We start from the raw sequence: 21,285 nt of genomic DNA on the forward strand, positions 1-21,285 counted from the left end.
TGGTGAATCGATGATCGTACTCGAAAGCTGCAGTTTCGTCAATAGTATAACGATTCGAACAAGATGTAACTGTGTAATTGTGAATTGGATTGATTAAATTTTCGACTGACTGGAGATTTTGGAATAACTAGTGATAATTTGGTGTTGTAATTGACAAATATTTGGAATAAACTATCGAAATTATTAGCAGGAACTGTGGCAATTTTATTTCGCACGTGTAGCAATATCTCCGGACCAGTACGGTTTCGTGCAAGAGACAAGAACCGAGGTTCTACCGCACTCGATTTCATCGCTAGATGCATTGAACTAGTAGCTTACACCCTAACTTCGCTGATGTGAAAAATGCTCAACAAGAGTACACTCAACTGTCCAAGAGACAAGAACAGAGGTCCTACCGCACTCGATCCCATCGCTAGCCATCGCAACGAGCTAGAAGCTGATACCCTAAATTTGCTAACGTGAAAAATGCTCCCGGTGGTATACAATTCCACAGACAACTACGCTTCCGCGCAAGGGAGAAGAGCCGAGGCTCTACCGCACTCGATCCCATCGCTGCGACGACAGCGAGCGTGTCGATTGCCACAAAGTACATCGATTGTCTCGTGGGCAGATAACCGCCGAGAATAGGTAAGTCCAAGGCGATCAACGACGTCACGTCTTATCACCCCTCTTTATCAGCGCGAAGCAAAACTCTCCAGTCCTCTCGTGAACGTTTCCGGGGCCCAGCACGTTCCGCGACGGTATTCGCCATTCTCGATCCGCACTTTGCCGAATCCTCTCGCACCAGTGATAGTCGCTGACAGATGATAATGCAATCACTCTTTCCGAAACTGTGGCCACGCTCGTTCCCGTTCGGATTTCCCCGATAATCGATTTTCGAGTGAGATCGCGCGTCTCTCGAACCGATTGACCTTATCACTGGCTCTAGATTAGCGTCAATCGGGGCGAGTACTGCTGCCAGTGTCAGTGAACAGTCCAGATATACCGGGTCGTCATTTCGCGGCGGAAGAATGACGATCACCATGGTCCAGGTGAAGCTTGCTTCGATGATCGCCATCGGGGTGGGCAGCTTCGTCGTTGGCGTTGCTCCCGTCTGCTTCGTCTCCCGGGTCAGAGAGCTGCAACAGAGACTGCTGCTTTCCTGCACCTTGTGCTTCGGTGGTGGTGTGTTGCTGGCGACCTGCATACTTCATATGCTACCGGAGTCGAGAGAGCTGATGCCCGACTATGCGGATCTGATATTCGCTTGTGGATTTCTCTTGTTGTACCTGATCGACGAGATTATACACTATGTCTGGGGCAGCGGGGTCGATCACGACCCCGAGGCGAGCAGTAGGGGCACCGACGGCCGATATGGCGGGAATAGGATGTATGTGTACACTGCAACATTTCGGATTTTTTTTTCTTTTGGATTTGCTACACCATATTTTGGGGATTTTTTGGTTGATGTTGGAAGATAATTAGAGTCTACAGCAAGCCTGGGCAACTTGCAACTCTCCCCACTAAGCCTTGTGGAGTGTAAGAGGTGTTTGTGGAGACTAGGAGGGGATATAGGAGGCCGTATCTCCGCTGTCACGTGAGGCACAGCACGGTAGGGGCAATGTGAAATTGTGGATAGTGGGGGATTCGGTCCACTGGTAATTTGGGAATCTGTACTGTGCGGAGCACGGAAGAATTGTAGCGGGAAGGGAACGGGGCAAGAAATCTGACCACTCAGATGTCCTTTCCGTTCCTCTTACCCCGTTTCCTTCCCGCTACTTTCGTGCTTTCGTACAGGTAGTGGCAGAATAGAAAGACAAAAACAGGCGTGGTGAAAGTGTGAAAGTGCACGTACTCTTCAATAATGTTGACAAGTTGAAAGTACATGTACTCATTCAATAATTCTGAAAAGTCGAAAATAGTACAACCATGTCCTTAAATTCAATGTTATAACAATTTTGTATTTTGCATTTTTGTCATAACTAGACTGCAGATCGTTATGCAAAATAAAATGTTCTGCATCGATTCTGAGAAGCAGGGATAGAATAAAAATTGATTTCATCGCTTAATGACTTTGTTACATTAAAAACAATATTACGATATTCTTGAAATTGAATAAATTAATAAATCCTTTAGAACAAAATAAATTCCCTAAATAAAAGCTGTATTTCAGTTATAGTCTCTAAAATAATATGGCGATACTCTGTGTTTGGTAAACGGGCTGTGAAATGTAAACATGTGAGATACACTATTTGCAACAATGCTATCTGCCCTAGAATTGCATATTTCACAATGATTGTTTACGAATGTGTGATCGATGACATAGACGACTATTTAAAGCTTGAAACAAATTGTTCTTTTTAAGTAGATAGGTTCAGATAATAATTGAGATTGATACTGTTTAATAATCCAATGTTATTATTACTTTAAATAACATTTTTTTTAAATATATAATTTTATGATTCATTTGTTCACTACTCAACTGTGTCAGTTCTTTTTCTATAATCTTGCAACTGATTAAAGAACTAATAAAAATTAGAACATATTTGTGATAAGTAGACTCTGGATGTTTATGCAAAATAGAAAGTTTGTGCATCAATTGCAAGAGATACAGGAGCTAAATATAAAATATTCTTCATAAATAATTTGAATGTGATGAAAATAATATATTAATACTCCCAAAATCTTCTAATATTTTCACCGTTTTAAATTGCACTCGCTCATTTTTGTTATAAATGCATAAAATCCGGAGTCTAGTGATGAGACTTACGATGAGCAGAGAACAACGAGAACTAAAGGAGTTGAACTAGTTCAAGACAAATTCCAGGCATTCCCGTATCAAAGTGTCGACCGTTCGATATACACGTCGGTGAAAATTCAACGTTTCACTCTAAACCACTTAATAAAACCGCTCAAGTCTTTGGTAAACCTCTGATAATGGAAGGCGAATAAGGAACTCGATAGAAGCTATTGTCTGTTTCCCCGCTAATCATGTTACTCTTTTATCCGACCTACATCCTCAAGAACTGAATGAAAGTTAATTCGTTACGTCAGGATGATCGATTTATTTTTCAATAAACACCATGAATGTACGCGAACTGACACCCCTTTCATTTTCTTTAGCCGCCTCCGGTTCAAATTTCTTTTCTCCGATCCATCAATTTGCAACTTTGCAAATTTAATAATAATACCACAATAATATTCTAAAAAATAATATACTAAAGTAAGATCTTAATACTCTTAATATAATAATTATTGTTACATTGGTTCAAGTAACAAAAATTTATTCATGATTTATCTTTTACCTTGAAGGGAGCCGTGGTATGTCCCTGGTCGTGGGAGTTGCCCAATGAGGGGAGGGGCACAAATCAAGGGGAAAAGTTACCCCCTCTCTGCCACGTTAGGTTAGAAATGCGCGACAGAGACGGAACGCGTCACGTGACCGGGCGAAAGCGCGGGGAAAGATGGAGAGGGAGGACAAGTCGGTAGGAATAGCGGCATAGAAGGGGAAGGTGGAGTGGGGGGACGAGTCCCAACCAGTAGACTCCGTCTAGAACCGCTCATTTTACCGAACAAATCGCTCAAAATCCAGATCCCTTGCCGGATCGTTAATTCTGATGCGAATTAGCATTGCGGAATTTTTCTCTGTTACAGAGATCATTGCAGGCCCCATTCCCACCAGGCGAATTACTCCACGTCGGGCCAACCGATCAGCAGTATTTATCCGGCGGAGTATAATCCGAATACGTCGTACCAGGCGAATCATTACGGGAATGGAATGAGCGGTGGTTGGAAAAACAGCACTTACGGGGCGGTGGAAGTTGCACCGGGTGCACCCCCGTCGTGTTTTCACGAAGAGGAGACATTGTTGTGCCACGGTAATCACTCGGAGCCCTGCCCGAATTCAAACACCAGCCTCGTTGGCCTTTTGCTGGCGCTCACCGTGCACTCGATGCTCGAGGGGCAGGCGATCGGTTTACAGAAAACAACCTCGGAGGTACGTGATTGGCGATATTTAATTAGGGGATGGTTACCCCGAATTTTGGTCCTCGAGTGGCACAATCAATATAATATAATTTCCAAACTGAAAACAAATGTTAGGGAATAGGAAAGGATGCGATAATTAGGTTAGTGATAATTAGCATACGAACAGGGTACGTCAGGGTAGGAATGAGTGAGACAAAGAAAGAGAGAGAGAGAAAGTATGGACCAAATGGGTGAATAAGATAGATCTATAAAGTTAGGTTAGGTTAGGTTAATAATAATAATAATAATAATATAATTTTTTAACGCTTCAAGTGGACGTGGAAACGAATTTTTATAACTTAAGAAGAACAAATAAATAAACAATTCACTTTAAATACTTGAAATTAATCAGTATGTGATGTCTAAACTTTTCATTTATACTTATCTATATTTACTATGGACATAATAATTGTTTCGTGATATTTGCATAAACATTTGCGAATTTTTGTAGACTTTGCGACATTCGTTAAAACCATTTTGGTCAAGTGGGCGGGGGTGTCCATTGTTCATGCAGCGTGTCCTTCATTTTGCATGGATGAAGAATAGAGCATGATAGATTCGAGGTATGGCAATGATTAAACGGTGGTATGCGATCCTAGTACGGTTTATTCCCTTTGAAGGCTCACATATCACTCGCTCACTGACTCTATCCTCTTTCGCGATATTCGTTGATCGGTTCGGGATGATATATACGCAGCGTGTTCGAAAACCATCCAAAACAAGTCCATATATCTCTAAATGTAAATAGGGAAGTTCTTTATCATTTTGAAATAACTATGTCACATTATTTTGTAAACGTAACAAGAATGTGTCTGTCCAAATTTTTGGCCATTTTCCTGTAGGATACAGGGTGTTCCAAAATTCAACATCTGGAAATGGGAGGTTCTTGAGATGATTTGAAGCAACATTTTCCTTTGCAAAAATGGCGTCCGCGGCTTTATTAAGGAGTTATTAACGAAAAACACGGACCAATCAGAGCGTGACCTAGACGCGTGTTGGCACAGTCGTGTTTTTCATTAATAACTCCTTAAAAAAGCCGCGGACGCCATTTTTGCAAAGGAAAATGTTGCTTCAAATCATCTCGGGAACCACCCATTTGTATTGTACACCCCAATAAATAAATTCGGTAAATAATTCCTCAGGGAAGCATCTTTACAATCTTAATAATCGCAAAAGAATATTAGAACTCGTCATTTCGACCGGTCCCGTAAATCTAGCGTTAAGAAATATCTGTGTCTCTTGATTTCAGGTGTTACTTTTGGTTGGAGCAGTGGCCTCGCACAAGTTCGTCGTCGGCTTTTGTTTAGGCTTGGAATTAGCCGGCGCGAATAGTTCTATCTTCAGGCTGGTGCTTGCGATATTCACCTTCTCTGCCGGGTCTGCGGTTGGCATTGGAATCGGAATGCTAATGCTTAGGGTATGTACACATTCAATTTTTAATTAAGCAATCCTACTTTTCCATGGTTGCCGAAAATGTTGGTGGTAGAAAATTTCTTATTCTTTTTCTCTTATCTATAATATATTCGAGAATTATTCGTTGTTACAGATGAAACACGAATGGCTGAAGGTCTGCTTGCCAATTCTGCAAGGTCTAGCCGGAGGATCGCTGCTGTTCGTGACAGTCAGTGAAATTCTACCTAGGGAAAGAGCAAGATGGCACAAGAGCAAAAGACGTTCTGCTGGGATCATGCAGTTCTTCTCTGTGGTGCTCGGTTTCATTATTATATTTGTGATAAACAACTATGTAGGCGGGTGATGACAGAAATCAGTGATATAATAAATTCTTTACAAAAGATACGAGCCTCTAATACTAACAAAGCCAGGCTAAAACCCAGTAAATATTCGATTTAAGCATAATGTACGATCCCAGAAAATTGCCTATCTCCTCCTCTGCGGGGCATTGAACCTCTACCCTATTTTTTTAAAGCATTTCAGCAGTTTCAGTGCCCGATTATCACAGCGTTAAATCGAATGAAATTAAAATCTACAGGTCCGAATAAATTGGAATGCCATCGCGCAAAAACTGAGGGGAAAATAAAGGGAACGTCTGAAATAAATTGCGACAGGGAGCTATTCTTGTTTCTGTATAAATATAAGAGCAAGTACGTGTAACGTTATTGGGAGAGTCGTGTCAGAATAATAGAAGGGTTGAATGGAGGAAAATATAATACATACTTTAAAGTTTGAAAATAGAATATTCTAACGAAATCAATACGTCGTTCTACTCGACGGCGATTCTCTCCCCGTGCAATCTTTATGTCTGGCAAATGGGACATTGGAAAATGTGGCAGAGAAATATTAAAATGGTTCTGTTCGATTTGAAAAATTCATAACATATGCAAATTTCTATTAGGTGGAAAAATTGAAAAATTAAACTGGTGGCTCCCGCAGCTAATTGTCGCTTTATTACAAATTCAAATTTTTCAACCATATTGGAGATTCATTACAGAATTGTACGAAACGGAAATATTGAATAAAAATGAACCAGAAATGTTTAAGTCGACTGTAAATGATAGAAATTCAAGAAAAATGTATTAGACATATTTTAAGTCAATTGTGAATGGTAGGAATGAAATAAAAATGTACTTTCTTTCCGAATAATTTGAATGAGCCAACAATCGTGAAAATATTCAGCGCATCACTCCCGAGAACTAATTTCTCGGAAATTTGTTAAGAACTCGGTAGGCAACTTTCAAGAACAAAATAGTGCACGAGTGGTTCCATACTTTGTAATGCAATATCTCACTGCAACAACTTCTAACGAGATGAAGACTTTCAGGTCCATGCACTGCCACGAAATTTAGGGAACCATGACTAGCTGCCTGCATGTTGGGTTAGGTTAGCTCGATCCATCTTGTGAAAAATGAGTTTTACGTTTCTGGATATCTGATGAGTTCCTTCCCTTTTTTACATGAATTATTAGAGCAGAAATTTCAAATGAAATTGTGCAGAAATAGCAGTCTGTAAAATTTGAAAATTCTGCAAAAATCCAAGTCTGTAAAATTTTTTAATTGTACAGAAATACGAATCTGTAAAATTTAAAAATTGTGCAGAAATAGAAATCTGTAAAACTTGAAAATTGCGCAGAAATTCAAATCTGTAAAAATTGTGCAGAAATTCAAATCTGTAAAATTCTTGAAATTTGTTTAATGGGCTTGAAGATAAAAAATTAAAAATTAAATAGTGGATCCCTTTTTCACCTTATGACACATTTATAAACAGTCAAAAATCATTCAAAGTTTAAACATAATACTTATTCTCGTTTTGTATAGATTTATATGGCCTGACAGATAACAGATGGATTTTTTGATCGGTTCAAGATGGCGGGCGCAATACAAAGAGATTATCAGTGCTTCTTTTTAGATTTCAAGCATTTCAGAGATAATTCGAAGATAATGACAAGAGCGATAATCTGGACGAACAAAGTATAACACAGTAAGTTGTATAAACTTTGTAGTCCAAGACTGTTTCACTAGCATTGCATTTAATTCGAGAGTGTACGAGACCTCTGTAAGCATTTACAGAAATAATGATTAATTTTCCGAGGGCCAATATTCAAAGAAACTTCGATGATAAATGATAAAGCGTAGCGATTGGTGAAGATCTATCATCGCTTTGGCAGTAGTTCTTACTGGTGACAGTTATGGAATTTTTCAATTTTCTTGTGTTACAATAATTATACACGTTGCAAAATAAAAATTCTATTCATTGCGAAGACACGATTACATTACTTTTGTCAATATTTTTATCGAGTTGGAAAAAATGCAATATTATGAAAGTTTTTAAATGTTCTTATTACCTTACATTTTTGACGTTTCTCCTATAAATGGCTCTGGGAGACATTTTAATAAAGAATAATTAAAATGAAAATTATATTAAACTGTTCAGACGAAAAAACATCATATTTTTCATTGAATTCGTGTGCACAAACGAGTATTAATGCCAATTAAAATTGCTTGCACGAAAGAATGTACCATCGAACCGAAAGTTTCGCAAATGTATTATAAGAAACGAACAGCAATTCTTTTCACGTAATTTATACTATACCAGGCAGGACAATGCAACTTCGTAGTTGCAATGTTCTAGTTGCATGCTCTCAATTGCCGAGAGCAATGCAATATTTACGGTTATTACACTTCGATCGTGTATTTTCATAACAGAAGTTTTTAATACGATCTCGCGATATTTATAGTTTGTCAGGGCGACTTGAATCGAACTTTTTATTACGTGTTCTGTTCGTTCTATTGATAAACGATATTTCAGAAGCGTAGGTACATGATTGAACTCGCCGTGTGGCCGTTATTGAAAGACGTGATGAATGAAAAACAATACAGAGAGAAATTTTTCTGAAGATTGCGAAGCAAATGATTTACTGGAATTGTTGTTCGAAATGAACTGTCATTTTTCTCAATAATTTTAGTGGTTCGAACAAAGACGCGCGTAGATTGTTTATTTAATCAAACAATCATGCGCATGCATTATTCACTCACTGGTGGATATTTGGATATCAACAATTATATTCTTTTGAAATGAAGAGATCACATGAATTATTTACGCATTAATTGGAAAATGTGAAATCACTTGTAAACGTGTAGAATGTATAATTTTATTAAATTATGTTGAAAAGAGAGAGAGAGAGGAAGATGCACGTATTTGATAATCAAATGAAAACTGCTTGAAAAATAATTTTACTGTATTAAACATTCTTAGACTAAACTGGAATGTTATTCAAGAGATAAAAATACCTACAAACATTCGGGAAACATGCAGTGAAATATCTTCAAACTTTTTACAAAACAAACAGAGATGTTGTTTGTTTTGTAAAAACTCATCCGATCCAAAGTTCCTCTATCGATCTGTTGTTCGCCAGAAATTGTGTCGAATTTTTCAGCTCGCTCTCCTCCCAATCAAAAAAATGCTATCAACATGCTCAGCTTCCAAAACGTCCACAATTAATTCGTCTCGAGCGGGTTCTAGAATTTTCATACAATCTCGCCATGTTTTTCCACTAACACAGCAGTTTAGAATAAAGCTGAATTATCCGCGAGCGTTTGAAGCTTGAAGTTTTTCCTCGACGGCGCGCAATTTGCTAAATGGAGAGCTGTCTTTTCACCGGTTCTCTTTCACGGTGAAAAACACTTCAACGATACGACGGTAATTGCAGCGCGATTATAAAGTCAGTTTGCACGTCCGTGTGTTCTCGTTCCCCACGAAAATTTTTCACGCGACAATTGTTCGGACGCAACTAAGCCTCGGAGAATTCAATCCATTAAAGGCTAACTCGAAATCCTGCGACTCGCAACACATTTCAGATCCTTTTGTTTCGGTATACCCCACTTATGAAATCGTGCTTGTGTAATGCACGCGAGCTGCGGTTTATCTCGTCGCGGTTAAAAACGCGCCGGTAAATTCGAATCTAATTGTTCCCCGCTGACAAACGCGCAGTTGGGAACGCTTTGTTCCGCCGTTTTAGAAACGTTTAAAATGTTAATACGCGGACTTTTATGCGAGATAAAACTTGTTACATGGAAATTGATTTGTTCGAATAATTCTATTAGGTCGTACAAAACGTGCCATTAATATTAAATTTATTTATTCATTAATTTAAAGGCTGCGAATAACCAGGGCCAGTCATATCAGGGTGCAGTGCGGCAGTTCATTAATCGCAACTCTAAAAGGCGAGAGATTTACTACCTTTTGCATATTGGAAAACTAGAAAATTAAACGGATTCGATTCTGCGAATTCTCACAGTAACACCCGAGAAGGGGACTATACTTCGCGGTCTTGAATATTATTCCAGAGTCGGACCAGAGACGGAATTTTATTTTATTTCGAATTTATTTTTATTTTTTTATTTTTATTTTGATTGCTACCATTGTCAGTCGATTTCAGGAAAACTGGTCCGTACCTTATAGTGTGCTTGTGATTCGAACGTTAGGGTGTCGGAGCCGTCCCGGGACGTCCTCCCTAGATGTTAGGATATTGCACCCTGGCGTCTGTGTGGAGATTGTGCTGCGAATGTGTTGGAGAGCCTGTGTCTTTTGCCATGTTTTAAATATAGGGCTAGGTAGGTAGGCAACTTACCTTCTTGGTGTGACTGTTCGTTCTAAGTAAGTAGGGGCCGGGCTGGCTATCGTTTTCTCCTTCGGGTAGGCCGCGATTTGCGCGGTAGTCAGTCACTGGAAGAGCTTGAAGCTTCGTCTCGAAGCTAAATCGAACGAGGCATGACGTTCGAATGTATGCTTCGTGTTCGATTCTTTCTGCTCGTCTAGCTTTTCGCGGACGCGGACGCGATCGCGAACGCGCGCGAATTAGGGTTTCGAAACGTTGCGCACCTGCTCGATTGCACCAGCGGAACGATCGACTTCTCCCGAAACTTGTGATTCGTTTCGGAAGTCGCCGATCGTTTCCACTGCTAGCACGTTTAGGGTTTCAGATGTTTGGTGGACCGCCGAAGAAAAAGAAGAGGCTTCATGCCGAAGTGGCCCCGACAAACTGTCGCTCAAGAGGGCAACTACAATGGCCTCGCATCTTCGGATGCGAAGTCATTTCATTCATTTCTACCTTGTCACTGTACTCGTCTGTAGAAGTAGTACTAGTAGATGTATTGTAGATAGTTGTACACACGGGCAGGCCTCGCCGGCCTAACGATCAGTGGAGATGGGCACGTCCGCGATTTCCAGTAGCGTTGCGAGAAAAAACACGTCCGTTGCATCAGTCATTTTTGAACAGAAATCAAATATAGATTGTTTCGAGTGTAGTGTTGCGAATGAAATGGTCGCGATTCGTATTACTTTTAATTGTTTTGGATTTCTGTTTGTCGAGTTAGCGTTGCGCAGCAAAATGATCGCGTTTGTGTTCGAGTCATTCGTCATTTCAGGCGCCTGTGTCTTGAATCGATCTGTGGAAACAGAAATATGCAGAAAATCGGTATATCTTCAATAGTATTATAATACGATGGTATTATAACTCAATTAGAGAATGTGTAATGTCAGCATTATATGTACTTTTTCAGGTAGAAAGCGTGGAATGAGATACTCGTCGGTAGTAGAACTGATAGCGATGTGGAATTTCAGATCGCTGTAAGTTGCACGTTATCCTCGTGCCTACCTGTGTCCACTTACTTGCCTATGTCGCTGAATAGCACGGAGGCTGGTAGTCTTTAGTAGTATTTCGTCGTTGATGTAGGTCAGCCAGGGAGGCGTGAAGGTTCTATCGACTTTAAACTTCCTAATAAGGGAACGAAACACGGGTTCGCCACGTAACAGGGCGGTTTTGAATGCCATGCAATTCTAAGACGAGCACTGAACTTGTTCCGAACCGATACAATCGCGTCGTAGAGAGGACGTGCTTATCTGTCGCGTCGGTGGTCTGCAAGTTTTTCGGCTTTGTAATATCTCCGAAGGAAAAATCGATGGGAACCTCGATAGGAATACCCTGCAGAATCTCGGGAATCGCTCAACTCGAACGTCGAACGACTAGCAATTAGACGGATATGAAATTTCGATGCCATCATCGCTACTGAATTACTGGAATTCAGTTTCGCCGCTCTGTTCCGTATCCTTAATCGAATAACGCTCGCCCCTTTCCGACGATTTCCAGTTGTTCGTCCCTCTGCGGTGAAAATAATTACGGAGGAACATTAAATAGTACTGTACATAGTTTGCCGGAATTAATTTATGGCACTTTGTTCGAGAATTTGTTGTTTATTCGGAGGTGGAAGCGCCGGGACCCAAATGCGACAGTTATACGATGCCTTCAGATCTTGAATTTAAATGAGCATTCAGATTTAGTACTAGTTTTATTATTAATTTTTTATTACTCTTATTTAATTATTATATAAATATTATTAATATATAAATATTACATAAATAATTATTACTCTTACAATTTTTATGTTTATTAAAAAATTTTTATAATTTCCATTATTGTGAAAAATAATCAGAACCAAATATTTAGTAATTGAGAAAGAATTGGGGATTTTAATAATTTAAAGCAGTTCATTTAAAAGTTTGTTCTAAAATATTTCTATAATTTAAATTTGTGGAAAATAATCAGAACATCAAATGTTTAAGAATTGGGAATTTTAATAATTTCCTTTAAAGCAGTTCATTTAGAAGTTTTTTATAAAATATTTCTATAATTTAAATTTGTGTAACATAATCAGAACGAAATATTTAATAATTGAAAGAAAATTGGAAGTGCTAGCAATTTATTTTCTAATTTTCCTAATGAAATTTCCTAGTAAAAAATATGACGGGAGTATTGAGCACAGTAAAATGAATGGAACAACCTGTATAATGAACGTTGAAGTGACACATTGATCAAGCTATAGTTCTTCTCGACAGTGTTCGGAGTCGCAAGGACCCGGTACTGTGATTTCAGTGATATAATGCAACTATCGAGTCTGATACCAGTCTACCGCGTCGAACATGCCGAGCACAATGGTACTCTAAATGATTACCTAAAGGCTGCAGAATAATGGAGGCGAGTTTAATGAGATTTGACTTCACCCGATGCATTACTTGAGGAAACTTTACCGCAATGAATTCTGTTCGTCGGCTTAATTTTTGCGAGAACAATAAGCTTGAAATTGCCGGGCCAAGAACAGTACCGTTGCGTATTGTCTTCTGTCGATTGTTCATTGTACTGCGAGCTACGTATAAATGGAAGGATTGACATAAATGTCTACGTTTGTTGTATCGACTCTGGGGATCTTTTATTCCTAAAGGGAAGCAAAAGTTAAAGATTTGATATTTAAAAAATTTTAAATATTGTGTGAAAGACGTTGTAGCGAAAAAATGTTGCTTTCGAAATATCTTGAAGTCGATGCTTGTATATTAAAATTAATGGGTAATAATTATTAAATTGTATTAGTTTCCGCTGCTTTTCTTGTTCACTACTTCAACCACGACACGTACCCGTCGCCACGCTCTGTACTTTACTTTAATAGACATATGACAATTTTGTATTTTAAAGCAGCAGAATGTTGGGAAATCTACAAGTTAAAGTTGGCGCACACTGTAGCTTGGAGTAACGGCTTGCAAAATGTTTTATGGAACTAACACCAACAAAAATATATTATACAGCAGAAAGATGGAACAACGTCGGATTATAGAATTCATCTGCATAGTTTCAACAGAATAAACGCTGCATGAATAATTTTACATAGCGGACTAGATGCAACAACCTACATATTTGGATAACAATTTTTCATTTTATGCAATGTAATATTGATAATACTGCTTTACATATCGTAGAAAAAAATCAGTATGCAAATACGAGATCGCGGCTGTTTCACAATGAAAGAATCAATAAACAAATCGGTTGTAATAAAATCTCCTCGATCATATAAAAAGTCATGCAATATTATAAATACAGAAATCAGATAAACATATTTTTGTGGCGTTGAGTTTGTTAAGGAAGAAGATTGTACGGTGTACAATCGATAGTTCGATCGTGATTGCTTGAGTAATTTCTACAGCAGTTTTAATTGACAGTGGGAATAAGTTGTCCTTGATTGACTAGTGAAATGGATGATTATTAAATTAACCTTTTTAATTATGAACATAACCCAGTTTATTATAATGATAAATGTACTTTTATAATAGTGAAAATAATAATATGTTTAATATGTAAAGAAACGTAATCTCGCACGTGGCACACGCATCGCGTTGCTCGACTCGCACACACTCACGCATACCAACTCGCGCAGCACCAGCGCTTAAGCAAGCAGGGTAAAAGAACGAGGAACATACGAATAACCAAATATATTCGTTGGGAGGAGCAAACTTCACTTCAATCCCCCACTTTTGCGACATCCATTCTCAATTTCTGAATGCAATTTTTATGCGCTACACCTTTTAGTGGTTTTGTCATTATGTCAGCCAAATTCTCGTTAGATGGAACATATGACAAGCTGATTGTTCCCCTTTCTAGTTCCTCTCGAACGATATGATAAGATATGTCTATGTGTTTCGTTCGTGTATTCTCTATTCGACTTCTTGAAAAATCTAACGCAGATCTGTTGTCGCAAAACATTTCGCAATTTCCTGACAGATGCTCATACAATTCTAATTCGGTCAGTAACGTACGCAACCAGATCGCTTCTTTCACTCCGGATGCCAAAGCCACATACTCAGCCTCCATAGTGGAGGTGGACAAACTCTTTTGTTTGGACGATGCCCATTGTATAATGCAGGAACCTATCATTACTATCATGCCTGAGTATGAATGTCGGTCATCTAAATCCCCTGCCCAATCGGCGTCGCAATAAATCTTAATCTTTGGCTCTTTAACAGTCTTGTAAGTCATATTATAATCTCTAGTTTTACACAAGTAACGTAAGATATGTTTACATTGAGTCCAATGAATTTCGCTTGGACAAGAATTGTACTGAGATAATTTTGTCGTGGCGTGCAATATATCGGGTCTGGTTCGCAAAGCTACATACATTAAACATCCTACCAGTTCCCGATATGCTGTCTTACCCTCTTCGCTTAAGAGATTCGATTGCACGTTTTTCGATAATTTCAAGCCCGGATCTAACGGTGTTGAAACGCTTTTACATTCTGTCATATTATATTTCTCTAGTATTGATTCTATATAAGCTCTTTGATCTAGACTAATTCCCGCGTTATTTTTGTTTATTTTAACACCTAATACGTCGCTGATCTCGCCTAAGTCTTTGGTTTCATATTTTTTACTGATAGCTCTAACAAAGTCATCAATTGACGTTGGATCATTTGAAAATACAAAAATGTCATCAACATAGATTACTGCAATGGTCCAAAAACCTTTTCTATAAACGCAGCTGGATGAATTCAATCTAGTAAATCCATACCTGATGAAAAAAATTATTTAATTCTGTATTCCAATTTCGTCCTGCTTGCTTCAGTCCGTAAATTGGTCGCCTCAGTCTGACTAGGCTTTCTTTTCCATCTTTGCGAGCTGGAATTAGATTCATGTATATCTCTTCTTCAAGCTCGCCATAGAGATATGCACATTTGATGTCCAATTGTCTGGTACTCCAATCGAAAATTTCTGAAATGGCTATTAATAGACGTATTATGCAAAAGTTCGCTACAGGCGAATAGGTTTCATTATAATCAATGCCCTTTTGCTGGGAAAAACCTCGAGCTACTAACCTCGCTTTATATTTGGTTACTTTACCTTCACAATTTCTTTTTAACTTAAATACCCACTTGCTGCCGATGCATCTCCGTCCTGGCGGCAAATGATCTATATTTTCCCAGGTTTTTCGTTGAACTAGACTGGTCATCTCGTCGTCTATTGCACGTTTCCACTCTTTTGCCTGTGGTGAAAGCATCGCTTCCTCTAGACTGCTCGGTTCCATGATTTCCATAAGGTTGAACTCCATGTTCTGGATTCCTCCTTCTTCATCTTCCGATGATTCAGTATTCATCTTTCTGTTCTCTGGTTTCCCTTTTCTGCCATATGGGTTTCGAATTTTCTTCTTTGGTCTTCCGATTTTCTTTGCTGACTTGAAAATTTCCTCCCCCACTGTCTTGTTAGTGGTTTCAGCATCTTTTGTCGATGCGGAATCATCGACCTCTTCCGTTTCTCTGACTTCTGGTATAATTTCTCGGTTTTCTCCTTCTTCATCTGACCAGACATTAGTGCACGGATAATTGTACCTTGGGCTTCGGTTTACTAACCACTCGTATCCCATCTTGTCCTCTGAGAAACGTACGTGTTTCGTTATGACAACGTCTCCTTTTTCGGGACACCATAGGCGATAACCTCTCGTTTGGTTACTGTAGCCTACTAATATGCACGGAGTGGCCCTGTCATCCAGTTTCCGTTGTCCTTGTTTCACCAAGTGTGCATAAGCAAGTGACCCATATGTTTTTAAATGGCGCACACTGGGTATTTTCCCTGTTAATACTGTAAGTGGAACTTCATTATTTATGGATGTATGACACACACGATTTTTCACGTATGCTGCTGTGGCAACTGCCTCAGCCCAAAATTTATTAGGCAGTTGCGCTGACTTGAGCATTGAGCGTACCAGGTCTAGTAGTGTCCTGTTTACGCGTTCCGAAATCCCGTTCATTTGGGGAGTTTCGACGTTGGACCTTTCGTGTTTGATACCTTTCTCTTCAAAATATGTTTGCAAATCTTTATTGCAGTATTCGGTACCATTGTCTGAACGAAATCTTTTAATTTTCTTTCCCGTTTGTAATTCCGTTTTGGCTATGTACTTTTTAATTTCATCTTTCACTTCGTCCTTGGACTTGATGAATGCGACAGTAGTATGCCTCGAGTAATCATCTGTGAATGTGACAAAGTATTGCTTGTCGCTCAGTGACCTCGATGGCATGGGTCCGCAAACATCAGAGTGTATTAGCTCACAGCTTTCTTTGGATTGTCGACCATTTATTTTCCGACAAGGTGCTTTTGTAGATTTGCCTGCACAGCAATCACCACATGCAGTTTCTTCTAATTTAGTATTTTCTAATCCGCGTACACGATTGAGCTCTGCGGTCCTTTCAATTGTGCTTCGACCTATATGACATAATCTGCGATGCCATAAGGTGCTGTCCTTTATGCTTATATTATGAGATTCTAATCTTCCTTCTGCTTGTATAACAGTTTGTGCTCTGACAATGTACAGATCATTTATTCTGTCAGCGACGCACATGAGTTCACCATTTTTTGTATTGCGAATTTCTGCCTTACCATTACGTATGATTATTTCTTTTGATCTTCGCTCTATTTGCGAAGCAGATAAGAGATTTTTCCTTATGTTTGGCACGTAATAAACATTGTGTAAGGTCACGTATCGTTCTTGTTTGCCAATGAACGTCTTGATTTCTATATCGCCAATACCTTTAGCTTCAAGTTTGGCGCTGGATTGTCCATGAGATTCTGCTGCAGTGTTGATTGGTTCTAGTTTTACCTCTTTAAACGTTTTAAACCAATCTCTTTTCTTACAGACGTGATGTGTGCACCCACTGTCTAAAAGCCAAGAGTCTCCCATATCCATATTATTGAGCGAGACAAGAAATCCTTCATCGTTCTCTTTTCTTCCATGGCTAAATCTTGGATTATAATTCTGATTTCTTGTTCGATTCTTTGACCAACAGTTCTTTATATCGTGTCCTTGCCTTTTGCAGTGCGAACAAAATGTAGGTTTTACCTTATTTGTGGTCATTGTATTTGAACGTGCATACTGTGGTTTTCTTCCGACTTGAAGTGCTTCTTTTTGGCTTTCATTTTCCTCTGGACACCTAGATTTACGTCTGTCATATTCTGACAAAAGTGCTTTACAGATTTCTGCTGTCGTAAAGCTATTATCTGGCAGGTTTGCCAGTGACGTGTTTAAATTTTCATAGGAATCTGGCAATCCAGCGAGTAAAATATATGCCAAATCTTCATCTCTGATCTCTGCGCCAGCTTCTCTAAGGTTATTTGCTATGACTTTAATATTAGATATATATGACGACATGGAATCTCCTTCTTTCATTTTACTTTGATATAATTGTTTTTTCAATTGCATTATTCTTACCCTGGACTTGGGTTGGTGGACTTGTTCCAGCGCTTTCCATGCTTCCTCAGCAGTTACGCAGTCTTCTATATGTACCTGCTGGTTTGGTTCCACGTGGAGTCCTATCGATGCAATAGCTTTGTCGTCATTAATTTTAAATATTCTTCTTCGTTCTGGTGTGGCTTCGTCGTTCATTTTTATTACACCAGTCACATAGTCTAACAAGCCTTTGCTTTTTAGATACCACTTCATTTCGATTTTCCATGTTCTATAATTGTTGTCCGACAGTTTATGAATGCGAATGTCTGATCGTGAACTTTCTTCCATTTTCAACACTGATTAACAATTTATCTGTCGGATTTATGTATGAAGCCACGTGGCGTATTTTTAGGTTATGTAAAGGTTAGCGCAGTGTAGTACGTCTGGGCCCATAACCATTGAAATGGATGATTATTAAATTAACCTTTTTAATTATGAACATAACCCAGTTTATTATAATGATAAATGTACTTTTATAATAGTGAAAATAATAATATGTTTAATATGTAAAGAAACGTAATCTCGCACGTGGCACACGCATCGCGTTGCTCGACTCGCACACACTCACGCATACCAACTCGCGCAGCACCAGCGCTTAAGCAAGCAGGGTAAAAGAACGAGGAACATACGAATAACCAAATATATTCGTTGGGAGGAGCAAACTTCACTTCAACTAGCGATAACGTCAACAACGGTTTCACTTACGAGGTACATCAATATTCTGGATTGGGATCGTAAATAATATAGTGGGAGACAGATAGTATTGACGCAAACAGCGTTTTGATTGACGCATCGTGGCGATTCAAAAATGCGTAACATATCCAACATCAACCACCAAATTTCATCTGACACTGTCATATTGTCACGCTGGGGTCCCCCCATGACCCGGAAAAAGTTTTGTGCTAACATTTTTGTAAATTCGCATTTTTTCAAACTTGCAATATTGGCCAACTCGCAATTTTCTAAATTTGAAAAATCCAAATCGCAATATGGCCAACTCGCAATTTTCCAAACTTGCAATATTGGCCAACTCGCAAATTTGCAAATTCCAAAATAGCAATATGGCCAACTCGCAATTCTCCAAATTTGCAATATTGCAAACTCGAAATTGTCCAAATTTGCAATATTGCCCAACTCCCAATTTTCCAAACTTGCAATATTTCAAATTTGAAAATTCCAAATCGCAATATGGCCACCTCGCAATTTCCTAAATTTGCAAATTGTGCAAAAATTATACCACTATTAAAAAAAATAGTGTTTTAACGTTACGTGAACTGGAATCTAATTTACGACTGAAGATATTCAACTAACAGTATTTCTCTAACTGCAGGAATTATTCAGCTCGATATATAATAGTAATCGGCAACTACAATTTACACGCGGTGCATACTACGTTCCATTAAATAGTTACACGATTCTCAGCTCGCTGAGATCAGCAGTGGGTGCACGTGTTTCATCAACATGATCGTGTAAGTGTATACCACGTTGGATCATCCTCAAGGGACAGATATATAGTACAATTGCGTTGAAGTTATGGTTCCGATGTTGCTTCAGAAATGTAGTAGTAGCGAATAAATCAACTTGAAATGTTCTCGCTTCAAGTGATTGTCAATACTACATTAAAGGTTGTAGTTTTTTTAAAATAATATAATTAAAAGACTCTCGACTAACACATCATTCAATTCTTCTAATATTTTTATAATTTTATATACGACCTTTTTTTTTATTATAAATGCACAAAATAATAATTAACTGTCGCGTCTAACTTGCTGCAGATTGCTACAGGTTGATTAACTCTCTACTCGTGTCGTCTGGCGAGCGTAATCCATGTTACAGTAACCATTTACCATCGCGTTCATTAGCGTCGAGTTGTTTGTGTCTCTACGGTAAGATTAGCATTGAATTCAATTAGAGGTTTAGGGACAGGGCCCTAAGCGAAACAAGATTTTGCGAGACGCGTCGCTTCTCCGTAACAGTCGCAACCTGCAGCCCGTCACACGTAAACTGCGAACGAATCGAATCACTCGCTCTCTCAATATCGATACGCGCGACCAACGCAACGAACCGTCGAATTTCACTTGTAAATTATCCCGCACCGTGCAACACACCGGAGATTGGAAAAGTGATTTATTTTTGCTCGCGTGATAGCAGTTTTCACGTTTTATCGCGCGGCCACTCCGATGTTTATTAATCGGTCGATTTTATTTCTTTATTGCAATTGTAAATTTAACATCGACGGACCACCGATTAATACTTTCTCTAATTCAATTTTCTGTACATTCACTCTCGTCCAAATATTTATTTTCGTGTCGTTTATTTTTGATGCAACAAAGAAACAATTGATTTTGCAATATGATAGAAAATACATAATATATATGTATGTATAACAATGCTTTTCTAACGTAGAATGTTCTTTGTGTTGGATTGTTAATTGTAAGAAAATTATATTTTTCTATCACCCCTCTCGGGCTGATGAGAAACGGGAAGATGATTTCGTCGTGTTCACTATACAACGGGGCCGCAAAAAAATTTTCATTAGACCAATTCGGGTCGCGTGACCGTCGCTTACCGGGTCTTTCATTATTCGCAATATCGGGAAATATTTATGGCCGTTCATCGGCGAACGAAAGTGATAAACGCCCCTCGAATTTTCTCACGTCTCGGGAGATGTATGCGCGCCCCCTTCTCTATATCTCGCCGCCATTTCTATCTATCTTACTTTGTCCCCATCGGTTTTCATTCGTACCGCCTCCCGCACTGAACCCTATTCTGACCTTTTGTTCCATACCGGCGACCCTTTCTCGGTTACTTGATCGATCAGTCAACAAATCATTTTGTTACCAATTGCAAATTTTGCAAATATTCTTTTATCATTGATTATTCGTTTATGAAACTTTTACTATTATATTGCGTACATTTTGCTGATTAAAATGAGTCCAAACACGATGCAATTCGGATCAAGTTTAGTGGAATCTCGATTATCCGAACTAGTCACTGAAATATGTCACCTAGCTACAAAAACAGTTGCTTAGATTGAATCTTCACTGATTTTTGCAATAATTCATGTTGTATATAGATTGGTTTTGATATCATCGGTTCGGATAATCGTGGTTCTACTAAGCCGTGTGTTAAATAAACAAACGTGCACCGAATTGCGTCATGTCTGGGCTCGTTTTAATCCGAAGAATGCCAGGAACGTGACGGTAATGATAATCGTCAATGAATTAATTGTTCAGTTACGGAATGTTTTATACTGATTAAAATCCTACCAACTCTTTTACGTTATACTGTATTTTCTTCCTGCAAGACGTTAATTGCCATGCATTCCTCATCCTCACTTATCGATCCCAGAGCAATTTAATGGGACACAGTTTCTGGGACGATTTAGGACACGATTTGGACACGAAACGTTCACCGAACAGGAAATTGGTCAGCCCAGGTCGAAATAATGTTCCTTTCAAGTATCGCAGTTGTGTTGCGAAATTCTATCAGTCGAAGTAGAACGATTCGAGAATGCTCCGATCGCAGATACACATTTGCACTTGCGTTATCTTTTTTTTACTACGAACCACCTCATCGAAAAATCTGAAAGAATTCATGAACAATCCACACAACCTTACAAAGATACCCTAAAAATATTAATAATATTCTTATTGAACTTCGATGCGAAATCTGCATCTCTCCGATTTTTTTTTGAGATTTTTAATTTATTTTTTATTGCTTCATTTTT

At 38.8% G+C, this 21,285-nt stretch overlaps 1 protein-coding gene across 1 annotated transcript; it reads left to right on the top strand.

Annotated features, from left to right (window-relative positions):
• Window positions 1–14: 14 nt before the first annotated feature.
• Window positions 15–6,566, top strand: Zip88e (Zinc/iron regulated transporter-related protein 88E). Its single transcript, XM_076431392.1, has 4 exons — window positions 15–1,369; window positions 3,634–3,976; window positions 5,255–5,422; window positions 5,552–6,566. The coding sequence occupies exons 1-4, from the start codon at window positions 1,011–1,013 to the stop codon at window positions 5,759–5,761; spliced, it is 1,080 nt and encodes a 359-aa protein (XP_076287507.1). The 5' UTR covers window positions 15–1,010; the 3' UTR covers window positions 5,762–6,566.
• The last annotated feature ends 14,719 nt before the right edge of the window (window positions 6,567–21,285 follow it).

This window comes from Lasioglossum baleicum, chromosome 10 (assembly GCF_051020765.1).
Source record: "Lasioglossum baleicum chromosome 10, iyLasBale1, whole genome shotgun sequence".
Classification (NCBI taxonomy): Eukaryota; Metazoa; Arthropoda; class Insecta; order Hymenoptera; family Halictidae; genus Lasioglossum; species Lasioglossum baleicum.

What these genes read in the sequence shown, in the direction of transcription:
- Zip88e (XM_076431392.1), top strand. Translation starts at nt 1,011, where the DNA reads ATGACGATCACCATGGTCCAGGTGAAGCTTGCTTCGATGATCGCCATC. An exon ending in CGATATGGCGGGAATAGGAT is followed by an intron (nt 1,370 to 3,633) that starts GTATGTGTACAC and finishes TCTCTGTTACAG; the next exon opens with AGATCATTGCAGGCCCCATT. An exon ending in TACAGAAAACAACCTCGGAG is followed by an intron (nt 3,977 to 5,254) that starts GTACGTGATTGG and finishes TCTTGATTTCAG; the next exon opens with GTGTTACTTTTGGTTGGAGC.